The sequence below is a fragment of the Phoca vitulina genome, unplaced genomic scaffold (assembly GCF_004348235.1).
Source record: "Phoca vitulina isolate PV1807 unplaced genomic scaffold, GSC_HSeal_1.0 scaffold8, whole genome shotgun sequence".
Lineage (NCBI taxonomy): Eukaryota > Metazoa > Chordata > Mammalia > Carnivora > Phocidae > Phoca > Phoca vitulina.
Genome location: NW_022589711.1, coordinates 50,787,545 through 50,807,094, shown reverse-complemented (window position 1 = coordinate 50,807,094; position 19,550 = coordinate 50,787,545). Strand labels below are relative to the sequence as shown.

The 19,550-nt window shown below is 36.2% G+C and overlaps 1 protein-coding gene across 4 annotated transcripts in view; it reads left to right on the top strand.

Moving 5' to 3' along the window:
- OPA1 (OPA1 mitochondrial dynamin like GTPase) overlaps window positions 1-15,784 on the top strand; it is an 88,044-nt gene extending 72,260 nt beyond the window's left edge. For 3 of the 4 annotated variants that reach the window (XM_032406894.1, XM_032406895.1, XM_032406896.1), the window contains 2 exons: window positions 9,311-9,378; window positions 11,534-15,783. In XM_032406894.1, the coding sequence (XP_032262785.1) occupies window positions 9,311-9,375 (65 nt within the window). In that variant the 3' untranslated portion in view covers window positions 9,376-9,378; window positions 11,534-15,783. Of the gene's footprint in view, window positions 1-9,310; window positions 9,379-11,533 lie in introns of all 4 variants that reach the window. The other variant, XM_032406892.1, reaches the window with a different exon arrangement.
- Window positions 15,785-19,550: the final 3,766 nt, after the last annotated feature.

The window sequence follows — 19,550 nt, the reverse complement described above, 5'->3', positions numbered from 1 at the left end:
TAAAACATGAATTCCTCTTAGCTCTTCTTGTGATAAGTTTAATAATAATCCTTTGTCCTAGTGCAGCATCTTAGTTAAGAAGTATCATTGTATTTCATTTTTGTTTTTCATCTCACTTAATTCATAACTTTATTAAAACCTGCAATTTTTAGTTCCATATTTTTTTCATAAACTTTTGGTTAGGTTCATAAATCAGAATTACAGTCTCTATTCTCATATTTTCTTTTACTTTTAAAAATTACATTAAAGAGCTGACTGTTTAAGAATCATTTCTTGTGACTCATTCATCTGTTACGCCTCCTTTTTAAAGCTTCAGCACTGAAGGTCTTTTGACAAACCAATATTTATAACAGTTTGACAGCAGGATGAGGAACAGCGTTTGTCTTTGTAACAGCTTGAAGAAAGACCCTTTCCAGGACCCAGTCATGCAGTTACAATCTTGACCTCTTTCTTATGCTGGGAACATACATACAGCAGCACCTCCCATGTGTTTTCTTGTCCCATTGACTGTCCATTCACTTCCCATCTGTTTTGCAGTCTTAAAGGAACAGAAGGGGCCCTCTTCTTATAAATCTGTCTTTGCAGGTGATAAATGATGTCCTGTCTCTTTAAGGGCTGCCTGGGTGGTTTTCCTTTTCTTAAAATGTTTCAACTTTCCTTCTAACAAAATTCAGAATAAAATATACTTTAAAGAAGAAGAGGAAAATAGAAAAAAAAAATGGATTATTTTCAAACTTTCTTAATTGATTGGGACCAAATATTTTACTGGTCATTATGCTAAAGATTTTTTAGCCTTCTCAATTAATTACCTAAACCATAGTTTAGAAATTATTTAGATGTTTAGATTTTTCTGTGGAGACGAAAGGAATGTATTCATTTTGAAATAGTGTATTTATTTAAACTTTTTGGGGGGCAAATAAAGCAATGTATCATTAATGACTTAGTATATAAAATAACTTTTAAAGATTTTCTTCACCATAATTTGATTTGATAGATGTAATTAATATGGACTGTTTTATGTACTGGATACAGAATAAAATAATTCACAGATGATTATTAATCTTATGCTAGAGTTTAACTTTTACATTTTAAAGACAATCATGAGTCCCATAAAAATTTATTATTTTTTCTTTGATTGCTAAAAAGAAATGCTTTAAGTATCCATATTTATATCATTGGATTTTCCAAGCATTGGGCAGAAATAAAAATATTTTTTTCTCCCATGCAGAAATTACTTAGAGAAGGTTAATAGGACAAATATTGTCTCCCCAAAATGTTTTTAAAATACTGATTTTAAAAACATTACCAGCAAAAAAAAGACCACTTTTCAAGTTTTATAGTGTGTTGTATGAATCAGCCACCTCATGGTACATCTTCTATGAACTAGTATTTTAGCTTGTTTATTTATTCCCTGCCCTATTTCAAAAAGGGTTTGAGGCAGTTTGCAAAGATCTATCCTGTACAAAATGTAAAAGTGCTTAAGTGGAAAGTTGGGTGAAAGGAAAGAGAAAGGTAAGGCAGGTGAAATAATGTGAAACTTGGGATAAGATTGGTACCCCTCAAAATGCTTGCTCAGGGGTTCTTCTGTTTTGCAGGTAACCTACAAATTTAGCTCTGAGTTTCCTAGACAGCTGATGCAAAATGGAAAGCGAAGTTGATTACGTGGCATTGCTGGTGACTGTCGGACAGAGCAGTTGCTTAGTGGAAGCATAGGTGTTCCTGGTATACAACGCCTGAGGGAAATTTCACCCATCCTCACAGACAGAACACTGATTTATAATATAAGATAGAGTAAATCAAATGACTACAGATAATCATGAATTTCATGGGGCTCTTAACTTGGTTTCAGCTCAATGTAGGCTAATAACATAAATTGCAGTCCAGATACATAGCTATTTGACTTATCTAAAGATGAACTTCCGTAGTATCTAATATCTAGTATCCCCCATACAGTCTTCCATGCATATGATTTCTTTTTTCAGCTGAGCCTTGTAATAATCAGGTGGCAGAAAGTTCAAGGTTTTATACTCATTGACAATGACAAACACCTGGAATGGAGCTACTCTATTAATTAAGGGCAGATCCATAAGCATTAATAGTTAGCTGAGATGAAATTACAATTGCCATCTGCTTATAAAAGTGAAAGACCTGAGGGTAAGGCTACTCTGTGTTCATTCATACTGAAGTCTTTTGGAGAATTAGCTTTAATATATCATGAAAGTGTTTTAGGATGTTTTGGTTATATTGGCCAAAAGAGCCTGGTAGAAATGCTTACAGTTAAGAGTTTTTAAAAAGAAAGAAAAAGAGAAAGAGAAGGAAAGCTGAATTTATTTATATATTCACCAGACCTAAGTTGCAGTTTATCTCATAGACTTTCTTAAGGCAGCTTTCTTTCTAAATCAGATTGTTTTGTGGGTCTGATTGCAGCAAATTTTTAAAATAGTCATCTTTAGTGTTTGATTCATGTTTTGGTTAAGTAGATTACTCAACAGTGAATGAATATTCATAGGCATCTATTGCGTAGCAAGTTCTGTGCTAGGCCAAGTGATATTAAATGACACTTTTTTGTATGTAGATAATTCATGCAAGCAGTCCCACACTGATTCCTGGGGGAAAAAAAACAACAGTATAAAACTGATGTTTCTAAAATTATGTATCCCTGTGAGAGTAATACTGTCATTTGCAGTTGAATTTTTACTCAGAGCTTAATATCAAATAAATTAAAATATTAAGGCACAAACAAGACAATTAAGTTTAAAAAGGATGCAGTTAAAACATATGATCAGTTAGAATAGTAAATTTCAGTCCTAAGTTTTAAAGCAATACAGGCTTTGAACTCTTCTGGATAGATTCCTTCATATTATAGATAAAGAAACTGGGGCTGTGACATGACTGTGATCATGAAGTTAAAGGCAAAGCCAGGGCTAGAAGCCTTGTTTCTCCTGACCACGCTGTTATATAGCTTTTAATCCATTATGTTCTCATCTTTATAAAAACCATATAAAATTACTATTTCATTGATTATTAGGGGTGTTAGTCCAGGGGTTTCTAACATTTGTTGTCATCAAACACTCCTTTCATTGTATACTCCTGTGAAGTCCTGTGTTTTGGAAGATCTGTCTACAGTAATATATTTTTCATAAGAAACCTCGGGGTCCTGGGATCGAGCCCCGCGTCGGGCTCCCTGCTCAGTGGGGAGCCTGCTTCTCTTTCCCTCTGCCTGTGCTCTCTCTCTCTCTGACAAATAAATAAATAAAATCTTTAAAAAAAAAAAGAAAGAAACATGGAGTTACAATTATATCTTCTATCTGCCTAAATAATAATTGTTCTGAGAGTAGATGTAATTCTGGCCAAAGATTTCCATTTGAACTTTTGAGACAATGGAAATAACCCAGACAACTCTATTACCACCTTTAGCGGACCCCTAGAAGTCAGGGACCCCACCCAGCTTTGAAATTACTATATCAGTCTCAAACAGCTTTCCAGAACATAGGAAATAATGCCTCCTTTTTCTGTAACAAGCAGAAGTATTCTGTTCGTCTTCATTAATGACTCTGTTTAAAAATAGTCATGCCTGTTTGTAGGGAAAAAAAACTACAGTGCCAAGATTCAGAAGATAAGTATTAGATTTAGCTATACACCTTTGACTATCTCTTTGGTTTTTCCTCTCGACTGTAAAAGGTGCACATTTTTTCTTGTGCTAAATCTGTTTTGACTATACCTTTAAGAACTTTAAATCTGGTCTCTTGTTACCTTTTTCATTTGTTTTTTTCCTTGTTTCCCTGTTCTCTAGATAATTCCTCTAAATACTGAACTTCTAAAGAGCACTTATAGTATAATTGTCTGATAAAAAGCAAACCTTTTTAGGAGCAACATATATTACATGTTAAGAACTGTTCCTTTAGTGAACAGCTTTTTTATAGCAGAATCTCACCTACAAGGTGTCCTCAAGCTTGGTACAAAGTATGTATGCAGCATGTTATAAAACAGTTCTGTTAAGGTACGTTTTAATCTTTGGATGTGTGGTTTGCTTAAAGTACACTGTATTAGTAAGTTTACAGTTTGTTTCTTTGTGCTTTCTTTAAAAACCTCAAGTTGTAAAAGATTTATTTCAGCGCATGTGGTAGTGTTTTGTGTGTGATTCTTTGTTCCTATTCTAAACTGTTATTAACCACTGAAGTGAACCTTCTCCCAGGTCTGGCCTTTTGGTATTCACAGTGTATTCAAAACCTAATTACAGATTAGTCTATATTTGAGACTTTTTGAGCAAGTATCAGAAGATTCAAAAAGAAATTGAGAGTAGCAGTATCATTTCATGTGGAGATAAAGAGACCCAAAACATGAATGGGTGTCAGGTCATCTGAAGAAAAGAAAAAAGAGAAGGAACTTCATTCACTGAGACGGATGGTTTATGAGGTGGGGATTATGGGAATATTCATGACTCAATCAAGAAGCACAATGAATTGATGTTTGAAATAGTTCATCTTTTAAGTAAACATTGGGTAAATGGAAAGTAGACTCCGTATTCACTACATGTAGAATTGCCTATTTCAGAACCGAAATAGCAGTTCAAACAGAAATAGTGGTTTGTTAATCCCTTCCTGAGTTGGTTTAATTTATCAAGTTAATCTGAAATTTTATAAGAATTCTCTAGCTATAAATATTTAGTGCAGATATTTAATAGAAAAAGGAGTTTGTTTTGTAATTAGCCATGCTAATCTGTACACACATTTCCGTGGGAAAGTAATTTCTAAATAGTTAAATACAGTAAGATCTTAGAATTTGAAAACACTAATACTGGGACATTAATTTGAAAGGATCAGAAAGTAGAAAGTTTTAGTTGCTAACACTTAACCTTATTTTTATGGATAACTATTTCCTGGGTGCAGTTAGATGGCATAGTTTGTATATAAGAAGTGCTGAAAACTTAGAATTTAAAATGAATGAATTCAAATATAAGAAATAATGCTGTTTATTATTTGTAATATAGCTTCTTTGCAAAGAATGAAATCAGTCTAATTTCTAAAGCTCTGTGTTTGTGTGTATGTATGTGTGTGTGCGCGTGCACAGTCAGCATAGTTTAGTCTTCTTAATAAAGTGAAATAATTAAATGGAAGTTTCTCTTTCCACCGGTATTGTATTGTTGGATCCGAGTATTCTCTGTTCTGTGTTGCTTATGTGGTTCAGGTGACCCACCAGCTTTCCTTGACCTTCATTGTCAGTGTGTATGTACCCTGCCTCCTGTTCCCAGGCTGGCTGTAGTTCTTGTGCTCCTGGCGTCTGCCCTCTGCGTCATTGGCTTAACACCCAGGAAGCCTGTCAAGTGATACTTTCCTTCTTAATAACCTACAGCCTTTATTTTCTGTGCTCTATTTTTGGGAACTTCGCTTACCACCTGTCAAGTATTTATTGAGCATGTATATTGAGTCTGATATTGTAGACACTGAAGATGCTGAACTTTTTTTGTCCAGTTTCATACTTTTGTATTGTTTTCCAAGGATTTCTTCAAATGTGTGTAGATCTAGTCTCCTCAAGAGGTAATAATATTTATTATATGTTTTTTAGTCATTCCTAGGCACAGAACTACTTGGGAACATGCTTGGTAACTAGTCCATTCCCTAACTTTTACCACAGTGTGTCTTACTTCACATAAAAGGTAAAACTTAAAACAAATACACTTGAAATAATAGCATTGGTTTTCTCACCATTTAGAGTCTGTAGCAGATCTAGTATGTTTCTGATCAGAGGGATGTCACAAAGCGAACTCTCCGGGCTTAATATCCTCATCTTTGGCAGTGACACTTTTGGTCGTATGAGGAACAAGTGAAATGTGGGATTTAAAATCATCCCAAATATAGTAGACACTTCATAGACTTATAATGAGGTAGGTAGGAGGTGATCAAGGAGTTCTTCTCAAAGGCAGGATAGCATCTCTGTCCCCATGTCACTCCATTAAGTGCACTGTAGAAAATGAAGGAACAAACACAGAAGTGAATTTTTAAAGTTAGTGTAAAAAGGATATGTTTATCACAACTATTCTTTTTTCTTTTAATGTTTACCTCCACCCCCTCCTCTCTTCTCATCTACCCCCATTACTTCCTAATTACTTACTCAAATACCCTTTGTGTCATTCTTGAGGTTTCAGAGTATAGTGTCACGGTGTCCTGATACTCCAATTATAAAATTTGTAAAAAAACAACTTTTGAAAGGGAAATTTGGCAATTTTATTCTGTGGTTTTCTTATCAATTAGATAAGTCTTTTTACTTTCATTTGGAAAAAAACATTGCGTATCTCTAATTTTAGAAGAATTTGAGTTTGATCCAGACTTCACAGTTAGACACCTGTATCAGTGGTCCTTGGGGACCCTCCTACACTGTTGGTGGGGATGCAGGGTGTGCAGCCACTCTGGAAAGCAGTATGGAGGGTCCTCGAAAAGTTATGAAAATAGAGCTACCCTACGACCCAGCAATTGCACTACTGGGTATATATCCCAAAGATACAAATGTAGGGGTCTGAAGGGGCACGTGCACCCCAATGTTTATAGCAGCAGTGTCCACAATAGCCAAAGTAGAGCCTGGATATCCCTCAACAGATGAATGGATAAAGAAGATGTGGTATATGTATACAATGGAATATTATGCAGCCATCAAAGAAATGAAATCTTGCCATTTGTCACAACATGGATGGAATTAGAGGATACTATGCTAAGCAAAATAAGTGAATCAGAGAAAGACAATTATCATATGATCTCACTCATATGAAGAATTTGAGAAACAAGACAGAGGATCATAGGGGATGGGAGGGAAAAATGAAACAAGATGAAACCGGAGAGGGAGATAAACCATAAGAGACTCTTAATCTCAGGAAATAAACTGAGGGTTGCTGGAATGGAGGGGGTGGGAGGGATGAGGTGGCTGGGTGGTGGACATTGGGGAGGGTATGTGCTCTGGTGAGCGCTGTGAATTGTGTTAGAGTGATGAATCACAGACCCGTGCCCCTGAAACAAATAATTATATGTTAATAAAAATAAATAAATAAATATTAAAAAAATAAAAAAAGAGTGGCCCTTGGTCTCTTTCAATACAAATAGACCTTGCTCTGAACAGTCTCCTGTGAGTGATACTACTGTACCACCCGCTCACAGGTCGTCTGTCCAGCTGAGGATGAAGGTCAGGGACAGGGCAAAAGGATGGATAGAGCTGGCCCTGCAGCTGCCCGATTGTACGCAGATCATGGAGCAAATAGAATCAGATTTCCTCTTACACAGTACAGCTTTCCCAAGTAGAAATAGTTCACAGTGAAATGTTTAGAGGAGCTGCCAAGGCTTTAAACACCTGTTTTAGATTTCCATGTGTTGTGCTGTTTAAACCAGATGATTTTTTAAAAACCCTGTTCATTTCCAAAATTCTGTGAGACAACTTAGAAAACTCCTTTTCTCCTAATCTCCCTTTTTTTAAAAAAATTCTTCAGCTGATGAACTGCACTATGTGGAACTCTGTAAATACCCACTGAAGAAAATAGGTGAAGCTATTTCTAAGCAACAAATGAATTAATTTTAAAAATAAGAATATGACCTTATTTTGAGAAAGGATGTATATTTTTGGTTTGACTTTTCTTTTACAAATAGTACTGACTATCAAAAAGTACAGACTAAACTTCTAAGAGATGGGTTGGGATTATTGTTTCTGGTTTCTCTAGTTTACTTTCACATATAAGGAATTATTGCCATCTCTGCGATAACTATTCTCATGTTTGCTCAGTAAATAGTTTGATTAAAACAATACACTTTTTTTTTTTTCCCTATAGATTTTGTGTTAGTCTCAGAGTCATACGAAGAGGTAGGAGTGTTAAATTACTGGCAAAAAAAGATGAAGACATATTCTTGATATGCAGCCATGTAGGCTTTGTTGAGTTCCTGCAATGTTAGTAGGAATTCGTGAAGAGGACAGGTCTTCCTTTCATTGGCTATTCATCAAAACTGCTGTCTCACTGATAGAAATACTATGTCTTCAATTGCAGATTATTTATTTTTAAATATAAAAGATACAAATGTTGGGGTGCTTGGGTGGCTCAGTCACTTGGGTGTCTGAAACCTGAAGTTTCAGCTCAGGTCATGATCATGAGATGATCCCCGCATCAGGCTCCATGCTCAGCACCGTCTGCTTGAGATTCTCTCCCTTTGCCCCTCCTCCCACTTGAAAGCACTCTTTCTCTAAAATAAGTAAATAAATAAATATTTTTTTAAAAGATAACACATGTTGAATATTATTATGATTTTTCTATAGATATAATGCAGAATGCTTTACAGTTTTGCCTCTAGATCGATAGTTTTGAACCACTTCACTATAATTGATAATTCCCACTAATATGTAGAATTGTGTTAAAAGGACAAAAATATTTGTTACTGTGCTTACCACAAGCTATATTTTAAAGGGGGAGTTGCATAATTAAGTTAGCAGTGAAGTAGAATAAATCACAACGTCCATTTTTTTAACATTTGGAGATTGACATGTACTGTGACTAGTTTATATTTGTGAAGGAAATCTTTATATCTCTGAGAGAAGTTACAGATTTTATTTGGAAGCCTATAAACATGAAAATCTAAAATCAAATAAAATAATGTAAGTCTGTCTTCAGTTCCTATAGTGTTTTTAAACTTTATTCATTTATAGCTAGAAAAGTACGTTTTTTCTATGTATTTTTGAAGTGTTTTGCCCTTTTCATGTTTGTTGCAAGTATTTCCTACAATTTCTTTTATCTGTTTTGACATATAAAATGTACATTTTAATATGGTCATACTGGTAATCTTATCCTTTGTATTTCCTGTTTATCCTAAAAAATCATTTTCCAGTCTAAGGCCTGTTAAATGCTCACCTGTATTCTCTTTTAATTTTTAAAAATGGTTTCATTATTTTATTTTATATTTTCCTCTGTTCCAGATATTGCTAACTGAGTCCTTGGTTGGACTCCAGAGAACCTGAGAACTCCTTAAAATTCTATATGCAATTACATATGTATCTATACATACATTTTTCTGTGTAAGATTCCATAACTCTTACTACATTCTGAAAGGGGTCTGTCACAAACCCCACACTCCTTCCCTTTCCAAAAAATTGTTAAGAACTACTACTACAGTCCAATTTAACCTTTTCTGGACATAAGGGGGTATGGGGTGCTAAAAGAATTTTTTTCCCTTTTCCCAAATAGAGTATCCCAGACCATATATTGGATAATTATCTTCTAAGATTTGTGTCGCCTTTGAAAAATAAATTCACTTTTAACTAATTTATTGTCTTTTTATCTCTGCAGAGAAAGTTAGAGAAATTCAAGAAAAACTTGATGCTTTTATTGAAGCTCTTCATCAGGAGAAATAAATGGTAATAAGTTAAGTAAAAGTCCTCTTACTGCGTTGGTACTGACTAGATGCAAAATTTATATTTTTTAACTTATTATTATAGTTCATCATTGTACTTGACTATATCCTGCTTGTTCCTTAATAACAATTTTAGTGTAATTAAATAATTTTAGTGGCAGGGATCTCTGAAACTAATTCTACATTTCATATGTGTAATGTTCCTTTTGAATACTTGTCTTCTGGCTGAACTAAAAATATCCTCTAGAACTCATTTTGAACAGAACAAAGGTAAACAAAGCTAAGCTATTTCATAATATGCATATGGCTCGCAAGTTTTCTGCATGTAAAGAATTGAACTCTAGCTCTCATTTTATTCCTCATTGTTCACATTTAATTGATAATTATATGTATGTTAAGTTGCAAAGCATTTATTTGGCTTGACTGGTAATCCTAACAGTTGTTCTTAATCTTATTCTCTTATGTTTAAAAATATTTCTCCTGTTTAAAATTACTCAGATAGCCTTAGTATGTAGTACTCTTCTGAACGTGTGGACTCTTGTCTAATTTTATAGTCTGGCATTGGAAGTATGTTCCAGATAAAGTATTACATGTATAAAGACTTGCCTTAGTAGCTTAGTAACCTGCTAATTATTGCTAAAGAATTATAATTAGTAAGTCTTTTGCTTTTATTGAAAAAGTTGAGAAAGGGAAAATGCTATAATTAAGACATTATCGTGTATTTAAAATATTTAATTAATCACTTTATCTGTGAGCCTTGCCCGGTAGGCAGCCTGCAACACAGTCAGAACTGGAAGGAATAGAAAAGTAAGAGATTCCCTCCCTAGCTCCTGCATTCATTTCAGAAAAGGCCCTTTAACCAAACTACCTATTTTCCTCTACTGGAGGGACAGTATGTTTGAGAAAGCAAGCTAGAAAAGGAAGCACAGCTCAGACCATTATCACTCAGAACAGCATCCCAGCAATGAATGAGGGAGGGAGGAGTTAGAAAGCTTTCCAGTAATGCTTTGTTACTTTGTTCTGTGTCTCTCCCTGAAGTTAAGACAGATGTATATATGGATGTATACAAAATGTATCTAGAAACTAAATATCAATCATCTTGAACACAATCCAAAAATAATTCATTGTTTTTAAGTGTCGGTGTTCATAAATGTTTTATACAACTTCAGTGTATGAAAATTTTCTTTTAAAGTCCTAAGGTTGTTATATCTTCCTCATCATAATTACTCAATAGTTAATGTTAGAAATAAACATTTGGAGAGCCTTTTTGATATGAAGATTCTCCTCTTCAGCACCGAAGTTCTCTTGAAATTTTTGTTTATAAATGTGGTTTGGGGTGATGGCGGGGGAGGAAATTCATGAAAATCACAGAAACCCATTAAAAACATAAGCTGCATTTCTGTCTTTAATGAAATGAGGAAGCCTAAAGCCAGCCAGTGTTTTACATAATGGTGAGTGTCACTTCCCTAAGCGGGTCAGTGTGACATCTTAGTATTACCATTGCTACTGGAAGCATGCCTTTTCCTGCCAGAGTGTCTGTCTCAAGTGGAGTCCAGGGCAGTCCCAAGAGCTAAGTTGTGATGATATTTGTCTATGAGGAAACCATCCCAACTTTCTTTGTTCCTTACTTGTCTTTAATCTCTACGGCCCTTCCCAACCCTTGGGATTTATAACCCTGTGAACTGTTAGTAATTCTGTTTTGTACCCTGCAAATCCAATGAAAAGAATAAATGTGGCAAAATGGTAGTAGCCTTGCTTCATTCTGACCATTTTATAAAAGTTACCAGGAACTTTAAGGAATAGTTTCTTAATGATAGTTTTAACATGTATGGATTCCTCAGCCTGGTAGTTTTAAGTAATTCATTCTGATAATTGCTGAAGATGTTTATACCCAACACAGCCATACACAGATTCCTTCTGCTGATCGACTTTAATATGTTTTTAAATTTTTTCCATAAAAATTAATTACAGTATTTTTTGATTCACACATCATGTTAATAAAATTATTCTGTTGTTACAGTAGGTGCTTTTTGAATTTAATACAACTAGCAGACAGGCAGTTAAACTTCAATATTTTTATGATCATGCAGTAATAAAGTTTAGAAATTTTGCATTTGTCTCCTCATACCTTAATTTATCAAATATGTTTATTTTTGCAGAATCCTACTCATAATATAATCACCTCTGCATACATGTGAAGAAAAAAACTCCAGAGTCTCTTGTCCTGCCTTTTTTCCTTCTGCTGTTCCACCTTTCTAAACATAAAATAAAGTCATGGGATAAAAATAATTTATGCGTGTTCAAGGCACTTTAACCATCAGTTGCCTTTCAAATGCAAGAACAGTGGAAATGGCATTAAAATCCTATTTTATTGTATTGAAGTGACAAAGTGAAATAATACAAGTGGTGTGGCCGTTAGATTCAGTCCTTGAAGATAAGAAACTTGCTCTCCTGCTTGTCTCATTTGTGGTGGCACGCGTTCAACTAATTCATTAGCTGATGTAGTGTCAGTTTTTTTCTGGGGAAAAAATGCTAGATGTTGTGAAAAGCTATCAGTTGTATATAAGATGATGGTAACCCGCTAAGTTGTTGTCTGTATCTGTAATGTTCTATATGCAGTAGCTATCTGATTATGAAAATTGAGTTTACATTTATCATGTGAAAGAGGACTAGCTAACAGAAGAGCGCCTCAAACAGGTGAATTCGGATTACAACAATCCGGGTACATCCAGTGGAAGAGGTCTTACCCTTCATTGCCAGCTGAGAGGGCTGTCTTAGAAGCCAAGTCGGCAGCAGCTTCCCTGTGTGCTTCCGTTGACCATTTTGTCCTTTCTGTACCCATTTGAAATTCATTTATTTTGTATAGGTAAGCCGGGTTTTCTGTTAACCGTGGGTTTTTTTAACCTGTTGACAGAGCTACTGGGTTGTGACACAGGGTAAGGAAGACAAAGAATAATCGGTTGACTAATTTCATTGAGACTGTTGTCAAGCACTTCAGGTGGGCTTCAGGAAAAGGCCTTCTGTCATAAGACTATTTTAAATAGAAATTACTTCAACAGAATAACGTTGGCCATCTCCCTCTTAGCTGAACGTGTAAAGAAAAACATAAAATTTGATTCATTGCAGTTCAGTTATTGTACCTTCACAGCATTTTCATGTGTTTCATACAAATACTTCTTTACTGGCTGACGGACTTTAAAGCAAAGAAATATGCCATTTTTGACTTAAATTGTCTTTCTCATTTATCTCTGCTTTGTTGCCATTTCATTGAACCTTTATTATTCTAATAAAAATGCCCACTGTGTGACAGTTTTTATTTTATAGTTTACTTAATTTTCAGCTTTTTTAGAATTATGTTTTGGTAACAGTTCCCTTGCCACCCCACTTTTTTTTTTTTTAATTTAGCATCAATATAGCCTTCATTGTGATTTCTCTCAAGATCTGAGGACACTTAATATACAAAGTTGGAAGGATATCACAGAGTATTTCAGAAATTGAGAATTCTGTAAATATTTGTTTTATACTGTTTGATAAGAAAGGTAGATCCCGTTTTACACAGCCAGTAGCAGTCTACATTGTTATTTGGTAGATGAGAGTCAAGAACATTTCACGTGTCTTTCAGCTCTAGGGCTGGTGGGTGAACAGAAAGGGAGTAGAGAGCCCCGCTCCATGTTCTGTGCTGAGTTTGGAGATGACCTCAGTGGTTAACTCCCTCTAACCAGTGCTGCTTGGTGATAACTCCTCACTGAAGCAGGCACCATGCAATTATTAATATTTTTGTAGTTGTAAAACACAGCCACTTTACAACTATAAATCTATTTCTAAAGAAATAGGACCACGTTTATTTATATGTGCTATGGATAGGAAAAAATACCTTCAGCTGTATTTCTATAGATTTTTCCCAAGCAAAAGGCTAATGTTAAGTCAGTACTTTTTTCACATCTCTTTGTATAAATTTAAGAAACGGGGATGGGGTGTCTTCATTTTGAGATCAGTATTTGTAATTTAAACATACAAATAGATGATACAAATTAATGTGATTAAAAATCCATCTAAGAGTCCGGACACCCCCTCGTCCCCCACAGTAATATGACTTCTTTCTTTTATGGGCTACATATATATTTTTTTTTTTTCCTTTTTAGCTGAGCTCATTCTAAGCATGCCTTTTTTTTTTTTTTCTTGGAAGTTAGGTTGATGCACATGTTATTAAAAGGAAAAATAAAATTCGGATTCTCAACAGTAAACCCTGTGTGTTGTGTCTGTAGTTCAAAAATTACAAATGATTCAAAGTTAAACCAATCACTTCAGAAATTCAATGTATAGGAGTTAAGTTCTAACTCGACCAGGAATCATTTGTTTTGCATGGCAGAAATTGCAAAGAATAGAGTGAACAAAGCTCTGTATGGAAGGCTGAACAACTGTAAATAGATTATATCCAAAATTGACTTGGTCAAGGTATCAATTTTAAAACTCCGTATTCATAGGCAGTGCACAATAGGAAACAAGCCGTTCTTGCTGCTTCACAGTTCAGTCAGCAGAGCGGTAGCTATAGGTGGAGCAATCCTCCTTTCTTAGGAGCTTAATTATATTCTCTCCTCTTTGTATTACCCCCCTTTTTCAGGCTTTACTCCAATGGACTCCTTCCCACAAATAATTTGGCCTCCAAATGCAAATGAATAGTGTAAAAATGAGTAGGGAACATTGCAGAGAGTGGTACTTCCTAACCGTATAATTTGGGAAGTTTACATATGATGATAAGATTCAGAGTGGAGGCTTAAAAGGTAATTTCCTTAACTAGTTAATAATTTTATATTTATTTATTTCAGATGTATTTATCTGCAGAAAGAAATATGGTATTTTAGGTTTCCAGTAAAAGGGATCAAAACAGTGCTTTTTATCTCAGTTCTCTTAGCTGGTGTTTGCTAGAGTTTCAGGTACTTTAGCAGTATAGAGATGTGCTTACAAATATACTTACTTTTGAATGATCATGACTATGTGTTTAAATATTTAAAACTTAACCTTGTTTTTACTTGTGCACTGTGAATGAACTTTGTATTATTTTTTAAAACCTTCACACTCCATGTAGATGTTATTGCGATTATATTTTGCCTGTGATTAATTAAGGTCATTTGTGTAGATTAGTAATTAAAGATATTTAAATCATGTTATAATTCGATATTGGAGAGCATCTTTTACCTTTTCTCTGTATTAATGAGAGGGTGAGAGAGAGAGAGAGAGAAAGAGAGAGAGAGAAACCTGAGCACCTAGGGTCATAATTTGACCTCACAGTGTAGCCAAATTCATGGTCTCACAAGCCTCTTCATGTGGCTCTTCTCTGAATACTTTTACTTCGCACACATTTCGCAGTTGTAATCCATGGTCAAACAATGCCTTTTTTTATGTCTTGATACTTGTCAAAACGTTTTGGTATTTACTATGATAAAATATATTAAAAATGTCTTTTAATTGGATTTTGCTGCCATGGCCATCATTTTCACTAATGATGCTAGCATGTTCATTCGTACAGGAGGCTTACTGAAAAGTCAGACCTAAGTCTTAGAAGGGGAAGGAACCGTGAGGATCCCTTACTTCCATCTACCACCTTATTATGAACTCCCATTTCTCTTTTTTTTTTCTTCCCAGAACTTTGCTCCTAAATGATGCTTATTAAATGTCTGTTGATCATTTGATATGTAAAATAAGGCAGAGTATAGGTGTGCCATCTCCAGGATTCATATGGTTGGCTGAAGTCAAAACTAGGGAAAGACTCAAAGTCATGATTGCTTCAATAAGTAGTACATACTAGCTGGAATATGGTTTATTTCTGATGAGTTAATGTCAAGAGAGTCTTTGAATTCCTCTGGAAGGTTTGTAGAAAAGAACATGTTTCAGTCACATTAGCCTTATGTCACTTGTCACTGTTAACGGACCACTCTCAACGTGAGGCTCAGAAAGTAGTTGTACTTTAATTTTTTATCCTTTGTACACTTCAAGTTCAAAATCTGCATGTATCAAAAAAGTTGCAGACTTTACTTCCTGTAGATTTAACAGAGTGATTTGTTTCCTTCTCACGCTTCCAGTTGAAGAATTCGTACCTTTTAAAAATTATTCATTTTTTAATTGTAATATAGTTGACATAATATTAAGTTTCAGATGTATGAATTCTCTACCAAAGTGAAGTAGTTTATCATGTGCTTGTAAATAATACAGATGTATTGTTTAATTGTATTACAAAATGTGTTTTAAAATAATCACAGCCAATTTGTGTTAACTAAAATGGTCATATTTTGCACATATTAAAACTAAGTTAATGGACGTAGAAAACTTAAGAGTTAAGATGAGTGCTACAAAAATTGTCAAAGAAGCAAACAGTATCAACAAAGTTTATTTAAATTCAGTTAGCCAACATAAAGTGCATCATTCGTTTCTGATGTAGTGTTCAATGATTCATCAGTTGCATATAACACCCAGTGCTCATCACATCACCTGCCCTCCTTAATGCCCATCACCCAGTTACCCCATCCTCCCACCCGCCTCCGCTCCAGCAACCCTCTGTTTGTTTCCCAGAGTCAAGAGTCTCTCATGGTTTGTCTCTCTCTCTGATTTCTTCCCATTCAGTTTTCCCTCCCTTCCCTTATGGTCCTCTGCACTGTTTCTTATATTCCACATATGAGTAAAACCGTATGATAATTGTCTTTCTCTGATTGACTTACTTCACTTAGCCTAATTCCCTCCAGGTCCATCCACGTCGATGTAAATGGTAGGTATTCATCCTTTCTGATGGCTGAATAATATTCCATTGTATATATATGAACCACATCATCTGTTGAAGGGCATCTCGGCTCTTTCCACAGTTTGGCTCTTGTGGACATTACTGCTATGAACATTGGGGTGCAGGTGCCCCTTCTTTTCACTACATCATATCTTTGTGGTAAATACCCAGTAGTGCAGTTGCTGGGTCATAGGGTAGCTCTATTTTGAACTTTCTGAGGAATCTCCATTCTGTTTAAATGTGAATGACGTTTACCCTGAAGAAGACCGTTTTATAATGTAAGGGTAAGAAAAATGTGCATCATAAGGTTAAATAGGTATCTTGAAATGATAGAGTTGAGTTACTAGCTTGAAAATTGAGAACGTGTATATGATCACTCTCAGAAAGACCTGAGCTCACATTCTCTAGGGCTAGTGTTGAGGCTCATTTGGGGTCAAGTCACTGAGTAGGAAGTAACTTTTAAATGTTTTTAAATCCCTGTTCCTTCATCCTTTTAGCTAAAGAATTCTTACTTGTTTTGTTTTTAACTAATTAATCCAGGTGTTAGCCTGGTTCCTATCCAGGTATTTGAGAAAATTTAAAAACCCATAGGCCCAAGGCCCCCCTGAAGACCCAGACACCATGCCGTGACATACCAGCTGCCTCCCACAGAGGAGTATCTTACAGCACTGTTACCAGTACAGGTTACGCTCCTTAATGTTTGAAGCAGAACGTCTGTTCTGCCGCTTACTCTTGGAGTCACTAAGTCACATAGCAACATGGAAATTAGCATTTTATCCACTTGTCAGAAAATATAGTCATGGTTGACATGATCTAGCACTGGTCAGAAGCTTGTGAGACCTCTGACATTTGTGAGAAAGTGTGTAGAGAATAGACTGACTCCATCTTGCCTGCTGAAGTTTTTCTGAGAATTAGGCCAAATCTTCAGGAAGCAATACTGCCTGGACTGACACTGACCTACCTCTGGATTTATCTAATACGGCCTTGGCTTTCCCAAATACTATATGATGTACCTAGTTGAAGAAAATACTCTTTTCTGCAAGGTATCTTTTGCAGAAGTAAAGCCTAAGAACATGTCTTATCATTTAAGTTCATTAAAGTAAGGATTACTAGATAATGCAGGGCCAGCAAAGCTTCTCACTCCGGACAAATGTATATGCCACTCTTCTTCTGTCAAAGAGACTTCAAGACCTTAACCTATTTCTTCACTTCAGCTGCAGGAAATGCTAAAATTAATTTACCTCTTAACTTAAGGAATTAACCTATCCATTTCCTGCGTTCCATTTTTGTTTTTAATCTCTCTTTCCATACGTCTTAACATAGAAGTAGTCACACACCATTAACAAGTTGCAATGCTTACTTTCTCCATCAAGAAATGTATTTGTCTAGAGAGCCTAAGTCGGAAGTCACTCGCAGCACCTTAGCTGTGCCTTAAGAACCCAGCACACACCCAGTTGCCAGTAGCGGACCTGCCTCCCTGCCTCCAGGAGCAATCCTGGCCGGAGGAAGAGGTGCCGGGTGTGTCGGGAGAAGGGCACAGATGGTAGCACACCCTGACTGCGGGCCCGTTCCACGCTGCAGGACTGAGCGCACGGCGAAGATGTGTACTGTCACAGGCCGTTAGCATGTTGGGGTCCGTCTAGAAACCCCAAAGCCTTTTTAGTATCCTGTCTTGCCAAAGATGGGTCCCACGAAATTTTTTTTTGTTTTTCTTTTAAGTTTTGAAGTTAAGAGAACTTGAACCAGTATGTCTTGCGTTTTGCATTCATTACCACAGGCAGTATTATTTCCATTTTGTAGATGAGGAAATTGGCTCAGAAAAGTTAAGTCATTCTAGTGAGCAACAAACTCTGAATTTGAAAATAGGTCTGGTTGCAAACCCCTGTACGTTTTGCTATCTCTCAAAAATACTTTTAGGACAGTGAACTTATTTACAAAGTAAACTTACTGAGGAGTACCCTGCGCACTGACACCCCTAGGAAGTGCGTAAGGGGCTAACCCTAACTGTATGAGGCTGTTGCTGCACCACAACAGTGGGGATCTCAGCAGAGACAGGGGTCCCCGTGGGGTCCTGGGGGACAAGGTGATACCAAGATTTCAGGGGGCTCTAATCTGTCTGCCCCAGACCTCAAATCTCAGGAGTAGAAATTAGTACTTTGTGATTTTTCCTCAACATGTTAATCATGTTAATTTTCCCATCTTACCTATGTTGATTCTCTAAATTTTGGGGGATTAGCCCAACTAATCAGATCCAGAATTATTTCTACCCCAGTTTTTAAAACCTTGATTGAATATTTTCCCAAATTTTGACTATCTTTTTGTTTCTGATAAAAACACTTGAGAGGCTATTAGCAGAAGCCTCTACAATTTTGACTAAATTTATTTTTAAGAACATCATATACATTCTTTATTTAATTTTCTTGCCCTGAGTTTCTAGTTTCCCAGGACTTGGAAATAGATACTTTTCTTGCCAACGTTCTCATGAGTTTATCTTTTCGTGTATCGGATCACCCTTAATTGAACACCCCCACCCTTTGCTGCCTCTACCATATTGGAGGCTCTCAGCAGGAGCAAAACCACTCCCATTTTCATACATTCAGATTCCTCTCTTTAAACATCTGAGACAATTACGTTCTTGCTAATTATTTACTTGCCAATTGTCATGGTCATAGCTGAACCAGGATTGTGAGATTGTAGTTTCATTCATGTCAAAAGTACTGTGTGTGTCTCTATGGGTGGATGAGGCATTTGGATCTTGTTCTCCATTGGGCACCCCCATCGGTGCAGTTCGCCAGCTGTGTGCCCTGTGATTGGCTGGGCTTTTGATGTGCAGATACTACAAGTTGGTCACAAACTTGTGTACAATGGGCCTGTTCTGGTTCATGTGAAAATCAACATCCTTTTTTGTGTTCCCGGGTGACAGGATGCTACAATACTATTAGCATTTGCAAAGAGTGTGCTCTGTCCAAGGGTGTAACCACAGATCGTGTGCTGCTCAGTTTGTGTTTCTCTATTATGTGAGAGACACAAAGAAGCTGAAGGCTGGCAAAGGCCTGTCAAATCTTGTAATGTAGCGCTCGACCCCCAAACTCCACTTGGCCTCCGAGAATCTCTTGTTCCCCGTTCCACCCCTTTCCCTGAATGGGCTCTGAGGTAGGTAAATGAATTCAGAGGCCTGGTAGGCGGGGGATTCCTTTCTGACCTCATTCCTGTACCATTTGTTTGCAGGCTTGTAGGGGGAGAGGAGGACATTTTGGAATCCTTTGTGTTAAATAATTTTCTTGCAGGTTGGGGAGTTAATGGTAACTTTGTCTGAAGCCAACCGAGCAGAAAGCCTCACGGACCAGGCGTGGCATGCTCAACCAACCTCCTCAAAACTACAAGATGAGAATGTGGAAATAGGG